Source organism: Micromys minutus (genome assembly GCF_963924665.1).
Source record: "Micromys minutus genome assembly, chromosome: 8".
Lineage (NCBI taxonomy): Eukaryota > Metazoa > Chordata > Mammalia > Rodentia > Muridae > Micromys > Micromys minutus.
This window is the reverse complement of record NC_137977.1, coordinates 768,910-786,670: the sequence shown is the minus strand read 5'-3', so window position 1 is coordinate 786,670 and position 17,761 is coordinate 768,910. Positions and strand designations below refer to the sequence as shown.

The 17,761-nt window shown below is 48.0% G+C and overlaps 1 protein-coding gene across 1 annotated transcript in view; it reads right to left on the bottom strand.

The window, feature by feature from the left end:
* The window catches only part of CABLES1 (Cdk5 and Abl enzyme substrate 1), a 99,053-nt gene that overhangs the window by 50,314 nt on the left and 30,978 nt on the right, over window positions 1–17,761 (bottom strand). Inside the window, exon 2 of the mRNA XM_080919963.1 lies at window positions 4,010–4,081. Coding sequence (XP_080776089.1) covers window positions 4,010–4,081 — 72 coding nt within the window. The remainder of the gene's footprint in view (window positions 1–4,009; window positions 4,082–17,761) is intronic.

The following is a 17,761-nucleotide window of genomic DNA, read 5'->3' as shown; positions in this document are numbered from 1 at the left end:
TCCTACCCTATAGACTTCAGACTTCCTAGTTCTGGGGTTCAAGGGGAACAAGGAACTGGAACCCAGAACCCAGCCCCCATGGTGATTCCAGAATGGCTGCTTAGATCTACTGAAGGTTCCAAACTGTAGGCATTCCTTCTAAGCTCCACCCAATAGTTACCTAGCGACAGCCAGGTAGGCCTGGCCTGCTAAAAAAGGGACTGTTGAGCCTCTCTGATTCTGTCCCTTTTCTCTCTCTAACCCCCTTCACTCTGTCACCCCTTATCTCTCCCCTTCCTCCTCCCTAGCCCCTTCTCTACATGTTTCTAGCCTCTCCTCTCCTCCCTCTGTCCTTCTCTGTCCCCTCTCTTTCCCTGCCTCTACTTCCTTTTCAACTCCCCTTCCCATGTCCCCAAATGAACTCCATTCTATACTGAAGTACGGCTGGTACCTGGGGGAGTAGGTTGAGGGAATGCCTCAGCAACCCCTCACACCCTACCATACCGCAATCTATAAAACATATCCCTGGTTTAATAAAACACATTGCTACCATCCTATCAGAAGGTTCTGGAAGCATGGAGTTGCTGCTTAGAAAGGGATTCTTGAAGCATAAACACAAAGAGGGTTCTGGGTAGGCCCTGGCTCTTCACTGCCCCACCCCCAAACCCGAGCTTGCTTTAGCCAGTCTGAGAGAAAGCAGGCCAAGAGCTACTAGACCGCATCAGGAGGTAAGTCCCAGGAGCGTGTGGGACAAGCCCTGGATCCTTCACCCAACTTAGGGAGGTCGTTATAGAACAAAGGGGGAAACCTGGGCTGCTCCTATCTGCCCCCACCCCCTGCTGGTACAGAGGGACCCTCATTCCTTGGGCTGCCTTGTAAACTGGAGGCCAGAAAAGGGGCCACAGGCTCTGAGTGGCAGAAATAATGATTCTAAAGTGGAAACTCCAATAGCAACACCCACTGCCATGGTCCCAGCAGGCCAGTCAAGCCCGCTCCACGGACCTAGAAAGGATGTCCTAACGTCCTGCCAGTGACCACAGGCAGGTGGCAAACTCCTCGAAGTTCATTGCTGCAGTTCTTGGTGCGCAGGTGACATGTGAGAAAAAGACATGGACAGGATGTCAGCGCCTGCCGGAGTAGCAGAAGTGCCCCACTGACCCGAGGTTCACCTCAGCAGGCTGTGGTTGCACTGCTTTTAAAAAAGCATCCAACCAAAACACCAGGGAGTCGAAGACTTGCTTTAGGAGCACAGTTAGCAACAATCGCCAAGGAAACTGGAATATGGGCCTCAAGTGACATCAGATTAGGCAAGGGAGTAACTCACAAAGCCCACATTACCATGTAAATATCCGCTCAAAAGCACACACCCCATATGACCAAGAGGATACACTTAAATAATGCTAATGTTTTAATAGGTACCTTGGAGGCAACTGCTTTACACGCTAACCTTAAAAGCAAGCTAGGCTCAGGCCCTCCCATCCCCATAGTTTCCAGGACATTTCAGTGTCGCGTGGGCTCCCCGGGCGTGCGGGTGGGAGAGACCAGGCTTATGTGAGCCCTACTCTCCTCACTGCACCCTTCAGCGGTTCACTGCTAAGAAAATACAGACATCTTTGTTGTTGCTGCTCTGTTTTGCTTGTCTCTGCGTACATACACACTGATTAATGGGGACACGCATGGGCCACACACAAGTGTGGAGATCCAGGACAGCCCACAGGTACCCTCTTCCCTCTTCTACTACCATCTGAACCCAGGGATCACACCCAATGCGCATCTCATTGGCCCAAGAAGTTGCTGTTGGTTTTTTTGGTTTTTTGTTTTTTAGTTTTATTTATTGTTTTTATTCTTTAAGTTTATTTGGAGAAATAAAGATTTCTAAAATTACCTTGATCTAAGGTTGCTTTTAGATGTTTACATTTACACAAGTTTCCTTAGAAATTCAGGACTATGCTCTGTAACCAAGATTTGGGAGAAGTCAGTTGGAGCAGAATTAGCTTCCCTTCTGGATAAATTCTAAGAGGAGGCTGCAGGGGTAACAAGGCACCTAAGTCTCCCTCAGCCCCCAAACTTCCTGGGGACAAGTCAGCTCTGTCTCCAACCCCTGGTTGCCACACACCTCTAAACACTGGCTCTGAACGCACCTGAAAGTTACCCTCATGCCCACTGTCCTTGCAGGCTGTCCCTGTCTGCTGCAGGTGGGGGACGGGGTGGAGGGGGCAGGGGAGGCTCAGGTACAGGGGTGGAGGGGCAGGGGAGGCTAGGGAACAGGGGTGAAGGGGGGCAGGGGAGGCTAGGGTACAGGGGTGGAGGGGGCAGGGGAGGCTCAGGTACAGGGGTGGAGGGGCAGGGGAGGCTAGGGAAAAGGGGTGAAGGGGGGCAGGGGAGGCTAGGGTACAGGGGTGGAGGGGGCAGGGGAGGCTCGGGTACAGGGGTGGAGGGGCAGGGGAGGCTAGGGTACAGGGGTGGAGGGGCAGGGGAGGCTAGGGAACAGGGGTGGAGGGTCAGGGGAGGCTAGGGTACAGGGGTGGAGGGGGCAGGGGAGGCTAGGGAACAGGGGTGGAGGGGGCAGGGGAGGCTAGGGAACAGGGATGGAGGGGGCAGGGGAGGCTCGGGTACAGGGGTAGAGGGGGCAGGGGAGGCTCAGGTACAGGGGTAGAGGGGGCAGGGGAGGCTCTGGTACAGGGGTGGAGGGGGCAGGGGAGGCTCGGGTACAGGGGTGGAGGGGGCAGGGGAGGCTCTGGTACAGGGGTGGAGGGGGCAGGGGAGGCTCGGGTACAGGGGTGGAGGGGCAGGGGAGGCTCTGGTACAGGGGTGGAGGGGGCAGGGGAGGCTCGGGTACAGGGGTGGAGGGGCAGGGGAGGCTCTGGTACAGGTGACCTTACTGCTCTAAGGCCAAAACCATTTCTTGCCACCTGAAAGCATTGTTTTTCTTCCTCCACACTCAAATGACTTGGAGTAATGCCATTTCCCTGCCTTTTGCTTTAATGGAACTGATGTGTGGCGCCTATGGGGAAATGGCCTCACAGAGCATGTCCTTTGGGGCTTTCAGGACAGACTTCAAAAGTAGAGACCAGCCTGTCCAACCCTGCCCTTCCTGATGATGTCAGTCACCTGACACCTGCTTCTCAGACTGTCTAGGAATCCTCTCAGGATAACATTCGGCCCTACACAGTGGCACTTCCCAGGCTTGGGGCAGGATGGGGGGTGGGGGGAGGGGAGGCGGGGCAGCCAAGCGGATGGGGCACAAGTGCAGGTTCAGGAAGGGCTGGTGCCAGTCTACGGGAGCTTCCAGCCTCCCATGGGCCTTCTTGTCTGCTGTCTGCCTCATAGCCCTTGAGAAGCCCAAACATCTGTCTCCTCTTGCTTTCAAAGGTCTGAACTACACCCCTCTCCCTTGCCTGCTTGAAGCTGCAGGGAGACGCGTTTTCTCCATAACAAGGAAAGCCTGGCTGGACCTCTGCACAGAGGTAGGCCAACAGAGGGCGGGACTAGGAGAGGGAAACCTGCCAGTCTCAGGCACTCGCTGTCATCCCAAAAATGTGCCTGGCCAGCACTTTTCTAATCCAGTAGGGAAAATGGAATAGAATGCTTTCAAACCCAAGGGAGCTTTTGCAATGATCTTCACCAGGTTGCCCCAGCAACCTAGCTAGGGAGTGATGTCATGGTCACCTCCTAAGGAGATTTGGTTGCTTTCCCTGCTGAGAGTGAGGCCTAAGATCTTAAGTGCTGTGTAATACCAGGGTTAATATGGGCCCTGCTTCCATAAACAGCCACTTTTAAGATGCAAAGGTTGGCTGGGGTTGTGACATGGCCAGATGCCTCGCTTGACATTGGCTTCCTGGTACCAACCACAAGAAAAACAGCCACCAAATCTGCAGGCAGGCTGACCTGCTCCAGAATATTAGTGGGGTGTGTCCTAGGTTTCTCATGTCTTCAGGGCTGGGGTTCCACACTGAGGATTCTTTGTCCTTGGGAATCAAATGTTCAGAAAGACCAAGAATTCATCTATGTACTAACAGGGAGAACTTACCTCCGGAGAGGGGCATTCTCTTCAATATCTTCCAGGGTCTCCAAAGATGATCTCTGGGAGATGAGGCGCCGTCTACAGAGACCAAAAATTAGAGGTTAATAGTGTACAATAAAATGGATCAAACAACTGTGCAAATCTGTAACTATTCGGAAAAAAACTATAATCCCCAACCACACTCTAAACACCAGTACTTATCCTTACCGAAGTGTGGCTCTCACACCTCTTCACGAAAACTTCTCTTTGCCTCAGACAGAAATCACTGCAGACAGTCACAACCAATCAGAATGCAGAGCTGTGGAGCCCAGTCTCAGTGAATACAAAAACACCCCACACTAAGGCTCAGGGGGAAGTGTGGGGGAGGGGACAGGGAGTCTGCTGTGAGGCAGACTGAAATGTCAGGCACTCCACCCAGTCTCACTTCAGGACTGCCACGTAGAGAGCTGAGCAAGCACAACTCCCACACATCTGTGTGTGGGGTGGGGAGGCTTCAACCCTACCTACAGGAAGAACCACAGGCAACTAAAGGATGCAGAGGGTGGGAGAAACATCTTCCCAAGAGACAAGCACAGAGATTGGTATCCAAGACCAAGTAGACAGCCCAGAAAACATGCACATATACATAACACGGAATAGACCAAGCAGGCTCTATTTGTGTTTAGGAATATAGATGTATGTACATACACATATATGCATGAAACAACATTAATGAAGAAGCAGACCACGACTTGGAAAGCAAGCAGGGAGGGCTGTATGGGAGGGTTTTGAGGAAAAGATGGGGAAGGGGGAAACGGTGCCATTTATAACGGATCTCAGATAATAAACGAGGTGTGAAAAGGAAGAAGGGGGCGGTGGGATGGCTTGGTAGGCTCAACAACTTCCGCCCTGATGGGAGAATGGGCTCCAAAAATGTGTCCTCTTAAGAGCCAAGTGTCCTTGGTGGTACATATGTACCTACTCTACCCCCCACATCATCATAATAATAGAATTAAAACACAACAAACTTGAATAGCCGCCTTCAGTAATGCCAGGCCCATCTTGCTTGTCTGTATCTTGACCACACCCCTCAGCGACACGGCCTCTGTGGTGACTGCACCAGTTCCAAGCTCCAGCGGCCTCCACACGACAGAAAACAATGCTGCTTAAAACACACAGGATCACTGGGATACTGCTATTTCCTGAGCATCAGTGATGGCGTTAATTCAAATATTCACCATCTGACCCTAGTAACTGACGGATGTTGAATTTTGAAGGCACATTTTATCATCTTGTGTGTACGTGGCTGCATGCATGGACCCGGCCATGCTGGCTGGCCAGGGCTCTGGGGAGCTTCTTGTCTCCGCCTCACGAGCGCCTGGATCACAGGCACGTGCAGCCTGCCCAGCTTGTGGCACGGATGCTCAGGTCCTCTTGTTTGCCTGGCAAGGGCTTTATCCTGAGCTCTCTCCTCCTGCCCTCAAATCTGATCATTAAAAACTTCAAGATCACTAGAATACTATTTAAAAAGACTTCCAGAGGCCCTGAAACAAATGATTCTTTGAGGACAATCCTCAGAGGCCAGAGCCAGTGGCTATTCAACACGTTCACGCAGAACAATAACTTTTCTCAGTTGCTGAAGAACTGACTCCACCTCCCAAACCCCTCAATCCAGCTTCTTTTGCCAGGCTGAAATAAGAACCAGTCCTAGTTAACTCAAAATATCTGGTAAGATACAGCCAGGAAAGGTTGGCGGTAACTTTAAATAAATCTATCTAAATGAGGACCACTTGGCAGCCAGGGATTCGAGGAAGAAGGGAAGATTTGTTAACTTAGCAATGATAGATATTCAATTGTGTCCCATGGTTCCTTCTCTTCCTGAGTGGAACAATAATCAATTATGTGTCTGTGTCTGCCCACACATGCATGTGGATGCACCTGTGTCTGCCCACACATGTATGTAGATGCACCTGTGTCTGCCCACACATGTATGTGGATGCACCTGTGTCTGTCCACACATGTATGTGGATGCACCTGTGTCTGCCCACACATGTATGTGGATGCACCTGTGTCTGCCCACACATGTATGTGGATGCACCAGTGTCTGCCCACACATGCATGTGGATGCACCTGTGTCTGCCCACACATGTATGTAGATGCACCTGTGTCTGCCCACACATGTATGTGGATGCACCTGTGTCTGTCCATACATGTATGTAGATGCACCTGTGTCTGCCCACACATGTATGTGGATGCACCTGTGTCTGCCCACACATGTATGTGGATGCACCTGTGTCTGCCCACACATGTATGTGGATGCACCTGTGTCTGTCCACACATGTATGTGGATGCACCTGTGTCTGCCCACACATGTATGTGGATGCACCTGTGTCTGCCCACACATGTATGTGGATGCACCTGTGTCTGCCCACACATGTATGTGGATGCACCTGTGTCTGTCCACACATGTATGTGGATGCACCTGTGTCTGCCCACACATGTATGTAGATGCACCTGTGTCTGCCCACACATGTATGTGGATGCACCTGTGTCTGCCCACACATGTATGTGGATGCACCTGTGTCTGCCCACACATGTATGTGGATGCACCTGTGTCTGCCCACACATGTATGTGGATGCACCTGTGTCTGTCCACACATGTATGTGGGTGCACCTCTGTCTGTCCACACATGTATGTGGATGCACCTGTGTCTCCCCATACATGTATGTAGATGCACCTGTGTCTGTCCATACATGTATGTAGATGCACCTGTGTCTGCCCACACATGTATGTGGATGCACCTGTGTCTGTCCATACATGTATGTAGATGCACCTGTGTCTGCCCACACATGTATGTAGATGCACCTGTGTCTGTCCATACATGTATGTAGATGCACCTGTGTCTGCCCACACATGTATGTGGATGCACCTGTGTCTGTCCACACATGTATGTAGATGCATACATGTGAAGGACAACCTTGGGTGCTGTTCCTCAGGCAAAGGTGTCTTACTAGGACAAGAAGTCATGCCCTCTGGGCACATGGCCTGCGGTGCTTGCTAATGGAATAATCAAAGACGCCTCTCCCACATGGTACATCCAGTGTTTTCTTTATAAACCTTTTTAGCTTAAGTTGTCTCAGCTCTTCATTTGCCAATTGCATTAACTAATTTCCTAAGGTGACCCTCACTATCTTGGTGACAAATAGGCCCCATGGCTTCATCATGTGGTTAAGTAACACTGAACTTCTATCCACAAAATGTGACCAGGTCATCAGCAGTCAGCCATGGCTGACAGAAATGCAGACTTGGGAACCCAAGGTACAGAAATTATTTTAGAGGTAGCCAATTCATCATTGGAACGTGCAAACACTGACTCTAGGAGCTCAGCTTGCAGAAACCTCTGACAGCATCCTGCAGCTATGGCTCCGAGTATGTGTGTATAAATCCACACTTGTCTTCAACGGGGTTCCCTGAAAAGCAGAGACACTTGCTGGTACTCTCATCACCTATAAAACTGGTGCCCACTCCACCTCCATGCCCGCCTCACTGCATCGCATCAGTGGAAGAGTGGTAGATCTCTGGCGCCACGCCAAGCCTGTAAGCTAGAAATAAAATATAATAAAAGGGGCGCACACCTAGACAGCTGCTAGACACAGCACAGCCACACACGATGTAAGTCACAGACACCAGAATTCTCAACCCATCCAGCAATGCTCTGAGCCCTGTGTCGTAGAACAGCATTTGGGATGAAGACTCAGGAGCAGACACAGCCCAGGCTCCTCCCTGAAGGTACCCTCTGCCCTTAGCAAGTCTGACTATTGGCCTGGCCCGTGCTTGACCCGGTTCTTTCATGAGGCAGAAAGAAGAGTGGCCAAATGCCACTGAAACTCAGGAGCTGCCCCACTGTCTCAGGCTCCACCACCACTTTCTGGTTGCTCGCCCTACAAAGCCCAGCTGATCCACAAAAATGCAGATCCCAGCGGCCCTCCTGTGGAAAAGCTACACCCAGCTCAGTTCTCCCACTAAGGGAAAAACAACATGCTTGGAACACGTTGAGTTAGATACATCTTCTATACTGTTATAAGAACTTGCATTTTTTTCCCTTTTAGATCAGCACACTGGATACTTTTCTCATGAGCTAAACAGAGTGCACGCACATTATGTGGATTAAAATTTTCTGCTCCCCATCCCCACGGCTCATATGAAAGTCTAACACTCAATGACATGGTATTAGAAAGTGAATCTCTGGGAGGCAACTAGGTCACCAGGAGGAACCCCCAGGAATGGAGTGGTGCCTCAAGAAAGCACATGAGAAAGTCAGCTGTCTGTAACCTGGAATAGGACTCATTAATCTGAACCCCACGTTAGCAGACTAAATTACAGGCCGCCAGCCTCCTCTGTGAGAAAACAAATTTCATTTATTTATAAGCCATCTAGCCTCTGGCAGTTTGTTATAGCAATATAACTAAAACAGACAGACACACACACACACATACAGAAACAGAATCAGAGATATATAAGCATTCAGAAACTCATAAGGCGTTGATTCTTTAAAGGGGAAAGAAAAATCTCAAACCTGAATGCTTACCTGTCCCTTTAAATCAGTGGGCATGGCCCCCTCATTTATGAATATCCTTTGAGATAGAGATACACAACCTAGAAACAAGTACTACCAGCCTCTATTACAAACGGTAACACAGCACCATGACAAACCAGCAACAAGCCAGTCTGGGCTCCCTAAGATGGGGAACTGTTTGCCATTGGAGCTGGTGACAGTGCCCATCTCCAGCCCCTGGCGTGCTGGATCCTTCCAAGAACCGTAGTAACAGCTTTTCCCTCGCCTTCTCTCCTCTGGAAGTCTGTGTGGATGAGGTAGCTGAGGGCAGCAGCTCTGCGTTTTCTCCTAGGCTAAGCTCATTACTGGAGCATCCCTTTATCACAGGCACCGCTGGCCAGCAGAGCTCTTTACGTACTTTAATGACTTAAAGAATATTTAGCCTTGGATCAAAATAGGACGCTGCTTTACCAACGGCAGATATGCTGTCACAGAGCAGCAAGGTGCAGGCAGAGCGCTGTGGTTATGACTAAGCATGCACCTATAGGTCCTCTTCTTGTGTAATAACTACAGCAAGGGCCGACCATGCCAGCTGCATCAACCTCAGTGTGGGTCACACTTAGTGTCTTTGTGCTAGCCAGCTTCCTGAAGGCCTTACTCACAGCACACTGAATACCAGACTCTGCGCAGAAAATGAGCTGTGACCTGTGACAGTGTATCTACACATCTGAATACACCTACAGGAACCACGTTACTCTACTCCTGATCACACACTCACAGCTCATCTACAGGGAAGGCACTGACAGGAACGGCCAGGTTCTAATAAATCTATTTGCATCCATTGAGGGCTTAAGAGGAAGCAGCTGAGGGTAGAAGAGAACTACACTGTAGATAACAGGGTCTGGAAGAGAAGGACCCAGGGCCAGCATCCTTAAAGCATCTTAGGCATAAGAGAGATATTGCTCCCATTCTAGGGCTGCCATCTATCCAAAGTAACTGTCCAGGGGCAAGTGGGCCCCATGGTCTGACCATTCTGGAAGGCTTCCTAGTGACGGCTCTGTCTTCTTCTTGCCCAACAGAGCCTGAGAGAGAAGGAAGGCAGAATCCATGTGTGGCCACTGTGGCTCAGTGGCTTTCTAAGAAAGACAAGGCAAGGTAGTGAGCACCGCTCAAGGACTGGAAATTCAGGACCCAAGTGAGGACCAGGCTGAGACGAACTAGGCATCGATCCCTGGGCCTTGGACTGTGTCCTTGTGTAGAACAAGGAAGGTATCCTAAGTCAACCACTTGAGCCTATCTACACACTGGAATGCACCTTGGAAAGCCTGCCACTTGGGCCAGCCTCCAGAAGTTTTACTTGTCTGGGCTTGGCTGAAAGGATTTTAAACCCAGGGGATTCTAACGAGCAGGACAGTTGATCCCACTAAAGAAGGTCACCGTCAACATCCTGCTCTTCTCAACAGTGAGTGACACAGTTAATTCCCTTACTCTCCTGTATCAGCATACTTGGACCAGAAGCGAAGGTAACTAGCCCCTGAGCAGTGATTGGTCTTCTTCATCCTTGCATGGAGACCTTACAAAGGCCAATGAGCAAAGGAAATCAGGCCATTTAGCCTAGAGAACTGAGGCTAAGGAGAACCTGGTGAGTTTCAAGCAGAAGTGGGAATGAAGTACCCATGCATGTCTCTCACACACAAAGAACCAGAAGAACAAGAACCTAGGTGGTTTCTCTCTAGAAACAAAACACCAGCTTAGTGGACAGGTCAGGACCTTGGGGAGCAGCTGGGCCAGGCACTTCCTGCTTGGAACCCATTTACACATTCCTGGCTGTGAGTTTGCACTATTGGAGGGCACAGTCATCTCTTCACAGGTGTGAGAAGTGAGGGGAGAGACCTTAGTTAATTACATAAATGGGTGGTAAGCACATGGTGATCACATCTGTTCAGATGGTTGTTATAATGAAAAATAAGTAACATGAATTTTTAGTGTGTACTCAAGACTGTCCCAAGCATATAATTTATCTGCCTTAGAGTTCTGTCATGTGTCCATTAAGAAATCTTCCTCTCTCCACCACCCCACAAGACTAGACAAGACTAGACAGAGGTCTTCTGCCTTAGTTAATGTTCTATTACTCTAGTAAGACACCACAACCAAGGCAGCTTATAGATGAGTTTATTTGGTGCTTAGAGTTTCAGAGGGTGAGTCCATGACCGTGATGGCAGGGAACATGGCAGCAGGAGGCAGGCAAGGACCTGGGCAGGAGCTGAGAGCTCACATATTGACCCACAAGGGCCAGGCAAAGAGCTCACTTTGAATGGCATGGGTTTTTGAGAACATCAAAGCTGATCCCCAGTGATACACCTTCTCCAACAAGGCCACACCTCCTAATTCTCCCCAAACAGTTCCACCAAGTGAGAACCAAGCGTTCAAGCATATGCACCCATGGAAGCTGTTCTCATTCAAAACACCAGAGCTGCCTAGGGAGGGACTATGCCATCCTCTCCTGGGTATTCTTGGGAAGGAACCAGACTCGGCAAACAGAAGGTATTCAATCAGGCCTGGCTGGCTACAGAACTTTATTAGGCAGAGGAGTATCCCCAAACTCCCCTCTCAGAATGCCACTGACCTTCTCCTCTCTATATAATCAGAGAGCAATGTCAGATGTCTGATTCTCCATCCTGTTTCACAAGGCCCAGAACCCACTATTGGAAAGTCTCTCACTGCTGAATGAGGAAAGCAAAATCCCACCATTACCTTACAAACTAGGGAAGCGTGCAGCCCCAGGCTCCTTAACAGAATCAAAGACTTTAAAAAGCCTCAAGCCCTTGGAGTGCTCAATCAAAAAGGCTTGAGGCTTGCCAGCCTAGAAGCCAGAGCAGGACATTGGGCAGCTGAGAAGTCCTTTGAATAATGTAGGAAAACCTCTTATTTCCTGAGAACAAGCCTCAAGCCTAGGCTCATGCACCCTGCATCAGAGATAGTCTTTGCTCTACAAAAACAACTGTAGTGTTCCTAACACACACACACACACACACACACACACACACACACACACACACACACACACTCCTGCCATTTGTCCTTGGTTTACCCTGGAAGCTAATACTGAAAGGAGCCCGTGAGGACAGAGCTGTATATAAAACCACACCTGGTATCACCCATGCGTCTCTTCTGAAAATAATGCTTTCTTTGCAAAAACTGGGCTCTCAAAGCAAAATCTAAACTAGAATGGCGGCATTGCTTCCTTCTTTCTCTGAGGGTTTTTAAACTGCTGAGGATCACACCTTCTGAGCTGGTGCTGCATTCAGCAAGGAAGTTAAGCTCATATTGGTCATGTGCGACAAGATTCCAGAGGACCTTTGGCAGAAGTCAACTCACTTCCCTGAGACAGGACTTAAGTTGTAAAGCAACATGGCCTTCGCTTGCATCAATCAAATGCATGTTCTGTCCTGTTGCTATAGATACTGAGCTGCATACGTATTCCAAACTGAGCACAGCCTCTAGCTGCTCACCGAGTAACAAGAGTGTAAGAACCCTCAGGGTAACTGGGATCTGACAGCACACTCACTCTGCGTGTCTCAGGTCAACAGTCTCACACCCAGCTAAGCCCACGCTCCTGCCCAGTTGTCTGGGCGAAGGGCTTCTAGCTGGCTGACTGCACATTCCAGCCTCCTTCCTAGATTTCAGCTGAGTCTCCTGAACTCAGAGCCATGCCAAATATAGACAACAGTGGTTAGAAACCCCCAAGGGCTACTGGGCTCTTTCTCATAAAGGAAGAAAAGCAGGTTCGGTTTTGTAAAAAAGAGAAGATTCCCCAGGGAAAAGTACATCAGCCGATTATCCAATGCCAAACAGTCAACCCTGCAAACATACAAACAGGTGACATTATATGGACTTAGAAAGTTACATTTAGAATATATACACACACACACACACACACACATACATACATACATACATACATACATCACACACACACACACACACACACACACATACATATACATACATACATACATACATACATACATCACACACACACACACACACACACACACACACATACCTAAAATAACAATGAAAATGGGGCCATGAACCTGTCCTAGAAAGAGGAGGGACACAGCGCTGTGGAAGGAGAGAAAAGGGAGAATGCTGTCATTATATTATAATCTCAAAGTTTTTTTAAAACAAAATAAATGGTTAGGATTTTAATCTTTTAAAAAATAAGACAACAAGCCAAAAAAATTATTTCAAACCCATTTTTTAAGTCTCTAGCTGATGAATCAAAGAAATCAAATCAAAACACAAAGAGTTGTCAACTAGCTTGTTCAAATATGATCTGTCTGTGTGTTGTTGTAGGTGGGGGGTTAAGAAAGATTTGAACTGGGGCTGCAGAGATGGCTCAGAGGTTAGAGCACTGCTTGCTCTTCCAGAGGTCCTGTGTTCAAATCTCAGCAACCACATGGAGGCTCACAACCATCTGTAATAAGATCTGATGCCCTCTTCTGGTGTGTCCAAAGACAGCTACAGTGTACTTATATACATAAAATAAATAAAAAATCTTTAAAAAAGAGAAAGAAAGATTTGAACTGTCAGCAGAGAATACAAATGGTGCATAGCTGGTTTATTCTTGCCTCGAGGATTCTCAGCAGACTTGCCAAACCCTGGAAAATCAAGGTGTGAGGTCACTGCAGCAAGTACTAGCTGTTTAGATCAGACAACTTCCACAGGATTTACTACCTGGTCAGGCATTCACTGTCAGTCTCTGCGGGCCACCCTGTGCTCACTCAGGTTCTGCAAGTGTGACATGGGACATTTGTGGAATGGGCCTGACAGTGGAAGCCCATAGTGATTCCCTCTGGGACAAGTTCAAACCCTGACAAGGGGCTGAGAAATACGCACACAGGGCACTGTGTTACTTCGAAGGCCTCTGCCCAGTTTCTCAGCTTCCGGTTTTTGTTTGGATTGTTGTTTGTTTTGCAGCAGTTTGAGACAGCTGGCCTGGAACTCGCAGGAATCAGCCTGCCTCTGCCTCCCCAGGGCTGGGATTAAAAAGCATGTGCCCTGATGCCCAGGGTACTGTTGAGTATCGGGAAATCCAGAGGCTGGCCCAGGATCACTTGGCTGTGTTCTAAATCGCTCAGCGAGGCGACTGGAGCACACATTCTGGTCAAATGTGCAGAGGAGTCAGACTAGGCGAAGCAAATGAATTGGCTTTAAAAGTAAGGATCCAGACAGGCCTTATGGAGCCAATGGATAAAGAGCATTACTCTTTCTATGGAATATACGGGATTCCCCTTTGAAGGCAGAGGTGACAAGTGGGATCCATGACAGGTCAGAGGGTAGGTGGGAAGTAGTAGAGAAGGAAAAAGTACTTGACTAGACTTTAGACTAGAGTCGCCTGTAAAGACAAGGGCCCTGCAGATTGAATGCAAGCCCATGTAGCTTGGGGACAGGTTAGAGATGTTCTAAGAGGGTGCTAAGATTCCAGGAACCAAGTTCTCTGTTCCCCAAGCCAGGCAGGGGGGTCTCGTGAATCCTGCACCCCCAACAGGTGTTAAGGTCAGAAGAGTTTAAGTGTGGGGGGCAGGGCAGGTAGGCTTAAAGGACAAAGTGTAGCCAGAAAGAGAGGCCCAGACCGTGGACAGGAGGTTCCAATGAGGAAGGACCCAGGTGAGTGTGAGGCTTGGAGTGCCTCGGAACAAAGTCTAGTCCCAAGAAGGAGAGGAACAGGAGTCCAGGGGTGAATAGGCCACCGGTAGAATGGCCAGGCCAGCTCTAGATTTCCTCAGTGGAATTCTGTGTCCCTCTTGCCACACACCTGGTAATGGCCTGACTGTTGGGGACACAGGTCATTCGGTAAGGATGTCAGCATTAAAAGCGCGCTCTCTCTCTGTCTCTCTCTGTCTCTCTGTCTCTCTGTCTCTCTCTCTCTCTCTCTCTCTCACACACACACACACACACACACAGTTAAGCTATGGTAAAGGGCTCTCTCTCTTTCACACACACACACACACACAGAGAGAGAGAGAGAGAGAGAGAGAGAGAGAGAGAGAGAGAGAGAGAGAGAGAGAGAGAGAGAGAGAGAGTTAAGCTATGGTAAAGGGAAGCCAAAATCAAAGCTTGAAACACTGGTGTTCAAACTTCTTTCTAGGAGCTAAATGCTTCTCTACCCCTAAACTAAGCTTTACATCAAGTTCCAAAACATAAAATAGACAGATTAAAAACAATTCCAGATTGGGTGTTGTGGCACATGCCTTTAATCCCAGCACTTGGGAAAAGCAGACAGATCTCTTGAGTTCTAGGCTAGCCTGGTCTATGTAGTGAGTTCCAGGACAACCAGGTCTATGTAGAGACCTTTTCTCAAAAACCAAACCAAACCAAACAAAAGCAACAACATCAACCCTCTCCCCACAAAGCCAAATAAAAGAATCCCAAACTTTATAAACATAATTGCTTCAATATTTACCTAGGGTTCAATCATAGCTATAAAACTTTAAGTTCCTTGATTTTAAAATTATTTACTATTTATTTGTACGAGTATTTTGTCTGCATGTATGTTAATGTACTACATATGTGCCTGGTGCCCTGGGATGCCAGAGAGGATATTCTGTGCCTTGGGATTGTGGTTATATATGGTTGGGGCATCATGTGTGTGCTAATAATGGAACCCCATTCTTTTGGAAAAGAAGCCAATGCTTTTCACCATTGAGCCATCTCTCCAGCTCCTCTTTCGATCTTTAAACAAATGTGGAAAAGCCTGAAGGCAAGGATGACCTTTTGAGCCCAAGGCCAACTTTGGCATGTCATTTGTTCCTTTGGTCCTGCTTGTGCAGTGGGGGTAGAACCCCTCTTGGCAAGGATAAGTAGGTACCAGTGATAACCATTTTCAAACATCCTAAGACCCAATTCACTTTAGTAGATGGGAGACGTGGAACTGAATTGCATAAATCCCACCTGCTCTTGCAGCATGAGTTAATTAGTGCATAGTTAGTTAAGTAACACACAGGTCACTACTGTGTCAGGCTTTGCTATGTATGGTAGGGTTTATTTAATTTTATTGTAGTTTTAAAACATATATGACTATATATTTATTCTAGTCATTTCAGTGTCTGTAACAAATACGATGAACTCCCCTGACCCCCTCCCCCCAATGCATCTTAGGAAAGAATGTTTATTTAGCACATAATTCCAAATTATCATCCATCATTTTCGAAGAAGGCAGGAACTCAGTTTGTCACATTCATAGTCAACAGTTAAGAGAGAGATGAATGTACCTATGCTGCCTGTTTGTTTAGACACCTTTCTCTACTCTTACAGTTTGGGATCTAGCCTAAGGAATGATGCTGCCCACAATGAGCTGGGTCTTCCTATATCAATGATCAAGAAAATATCCCATAGATAAGCCCATAGGCTAACCTGGTCTAGGTGATTCCCTCAAACAAGATGCCCTTTGCAGGTGATACAGGATGTGATGAATTGACATTTAAAGCTAATCTTCAATATGTGTGTGTGTTATATACAGATGCTCATATAAAGTATACCCTAACACGCTAAGCAGCTACCTTATATAATCAACGGTTCTACTGCTGTAGATAAATACAAACATGTCTACATAAAAACTCACCATGAATGCCTGGGTATTCATAGCAGCACAATTACCCAAGTCCATGTGCCCGAGAACTGATGGATGTTCAATAAAATGCAATGTTAATCAGCCTTAGAAAGAAAGGAAGTTTTGACATGTGCTACAAAACCTTGAGGCTATTCTGCTAAGACACAATAGCTAGGGATCCATCTAGATGAAATGTCCAGGACAAACCCATAGACAGAAGCAGATTTCGATTCGAGGTTTCCAGGGAACAGGGGCCAACAGTGACTACGGGGTTTGTTTTGGGGGTGATCAAAGTTTTCTAAAATCATATTGCAATGATGGGTACATAACTTTGTGAATGCACAGTAAGTGTAGTGTTCACTGGGTTTGGTAAGCACGTGGCATGTGAGGTTTATGGCACAAGAACTGTAAAACATTTATGTAGGATATATGAAATCTATGTATGCACAAAAACACATATTAAAAACAAATCAGCCATTTGTGGAACTCCAAAAGCCTTTGCAGAGACCCTCAGGACACTACTTTGGTAACTATGGGTGGGGCTCGATATTTTCTTACTGGAGCGATGGAGACTGAGAGGTTGAATGGTTGCTCAGGTTAGAGGTGAGGGCATAAGGATTAGGGACAACTGTAACATTAATGGTTCCTCTGAGCCCTTAATTTGTATTGTGGTGGGTTAAGTGTGCCTAGGCCAGGGAATAGCACTTTTAGGAGGTGTGGCCTTGTTGAAGTAGGTGTGCTACTGTGGGCTTGGGCTTTAAACCCCTCATCCTAATTGTCTGGAAGCCAGTCTTCTCCTAGTGGCCTTCAGATGAAGATGTAGAACTCAGCTCTTCCTGTACCTTGATTGCCTGGATGCTGCCATGCTCTTGCCTTGATGATAATGGACTGAACTTCTGAACCTGTAAGTCAGCCCCAATTAAATGTTGTCCTTATAAGAGTTGTCTTGGTCATGGTGTCTGTTCACAGCAGTAAAACCCTAACTAGGACACTGTTTCCAGTCCACAACAGCAGACACTAGGTTAGAGCTAAAAGCTGAAGATGTACATATGGCAAAGGCCACCTACAACGACTCCACAGCATCTCCCACGGAGCTCAGTGAGCCTTCTTCTGCCTCCAGCACCTCTCTCTGCCCTTCCTCTGCACCATGACAGAGCGAGCAGGAAAGCTCCTTGCCATTTGTTTCTCTCCTTTCTCTCCTCGTTCCCTGACCCCTGAGAGAAGATACCTTTGCACATTGCAGTCCTTCTTTCAGGCTTGCTCTGGTCTTTCAGAAGAGGAACCATGAATACCTCCAATCTTCTAGGAAAGAAGACAGTACACCATGCAGGCTGCTCCAGTGTCTGCAGAGCAATCTCATTTTTGAGCCGCTCACTCAAAGCCTTTTGAAGATGTATTAGTGCAACTGCCTCACTGTACATAATCAGCAGCTGCAGCCCTGATTACTAGGCTGGTGAGGGAAAGTTTCCAAAGTCACCCTGCAGCAAGAGATCTGTACCTGATGCCACATGAAGTCACTCAGATGCAATGCGTATCCCACATATTGGATTCAATAGCCTAAGAGCCTCTTCGTGTCAAGGCTTTGGTGTGATGTCATACAACTTCTAT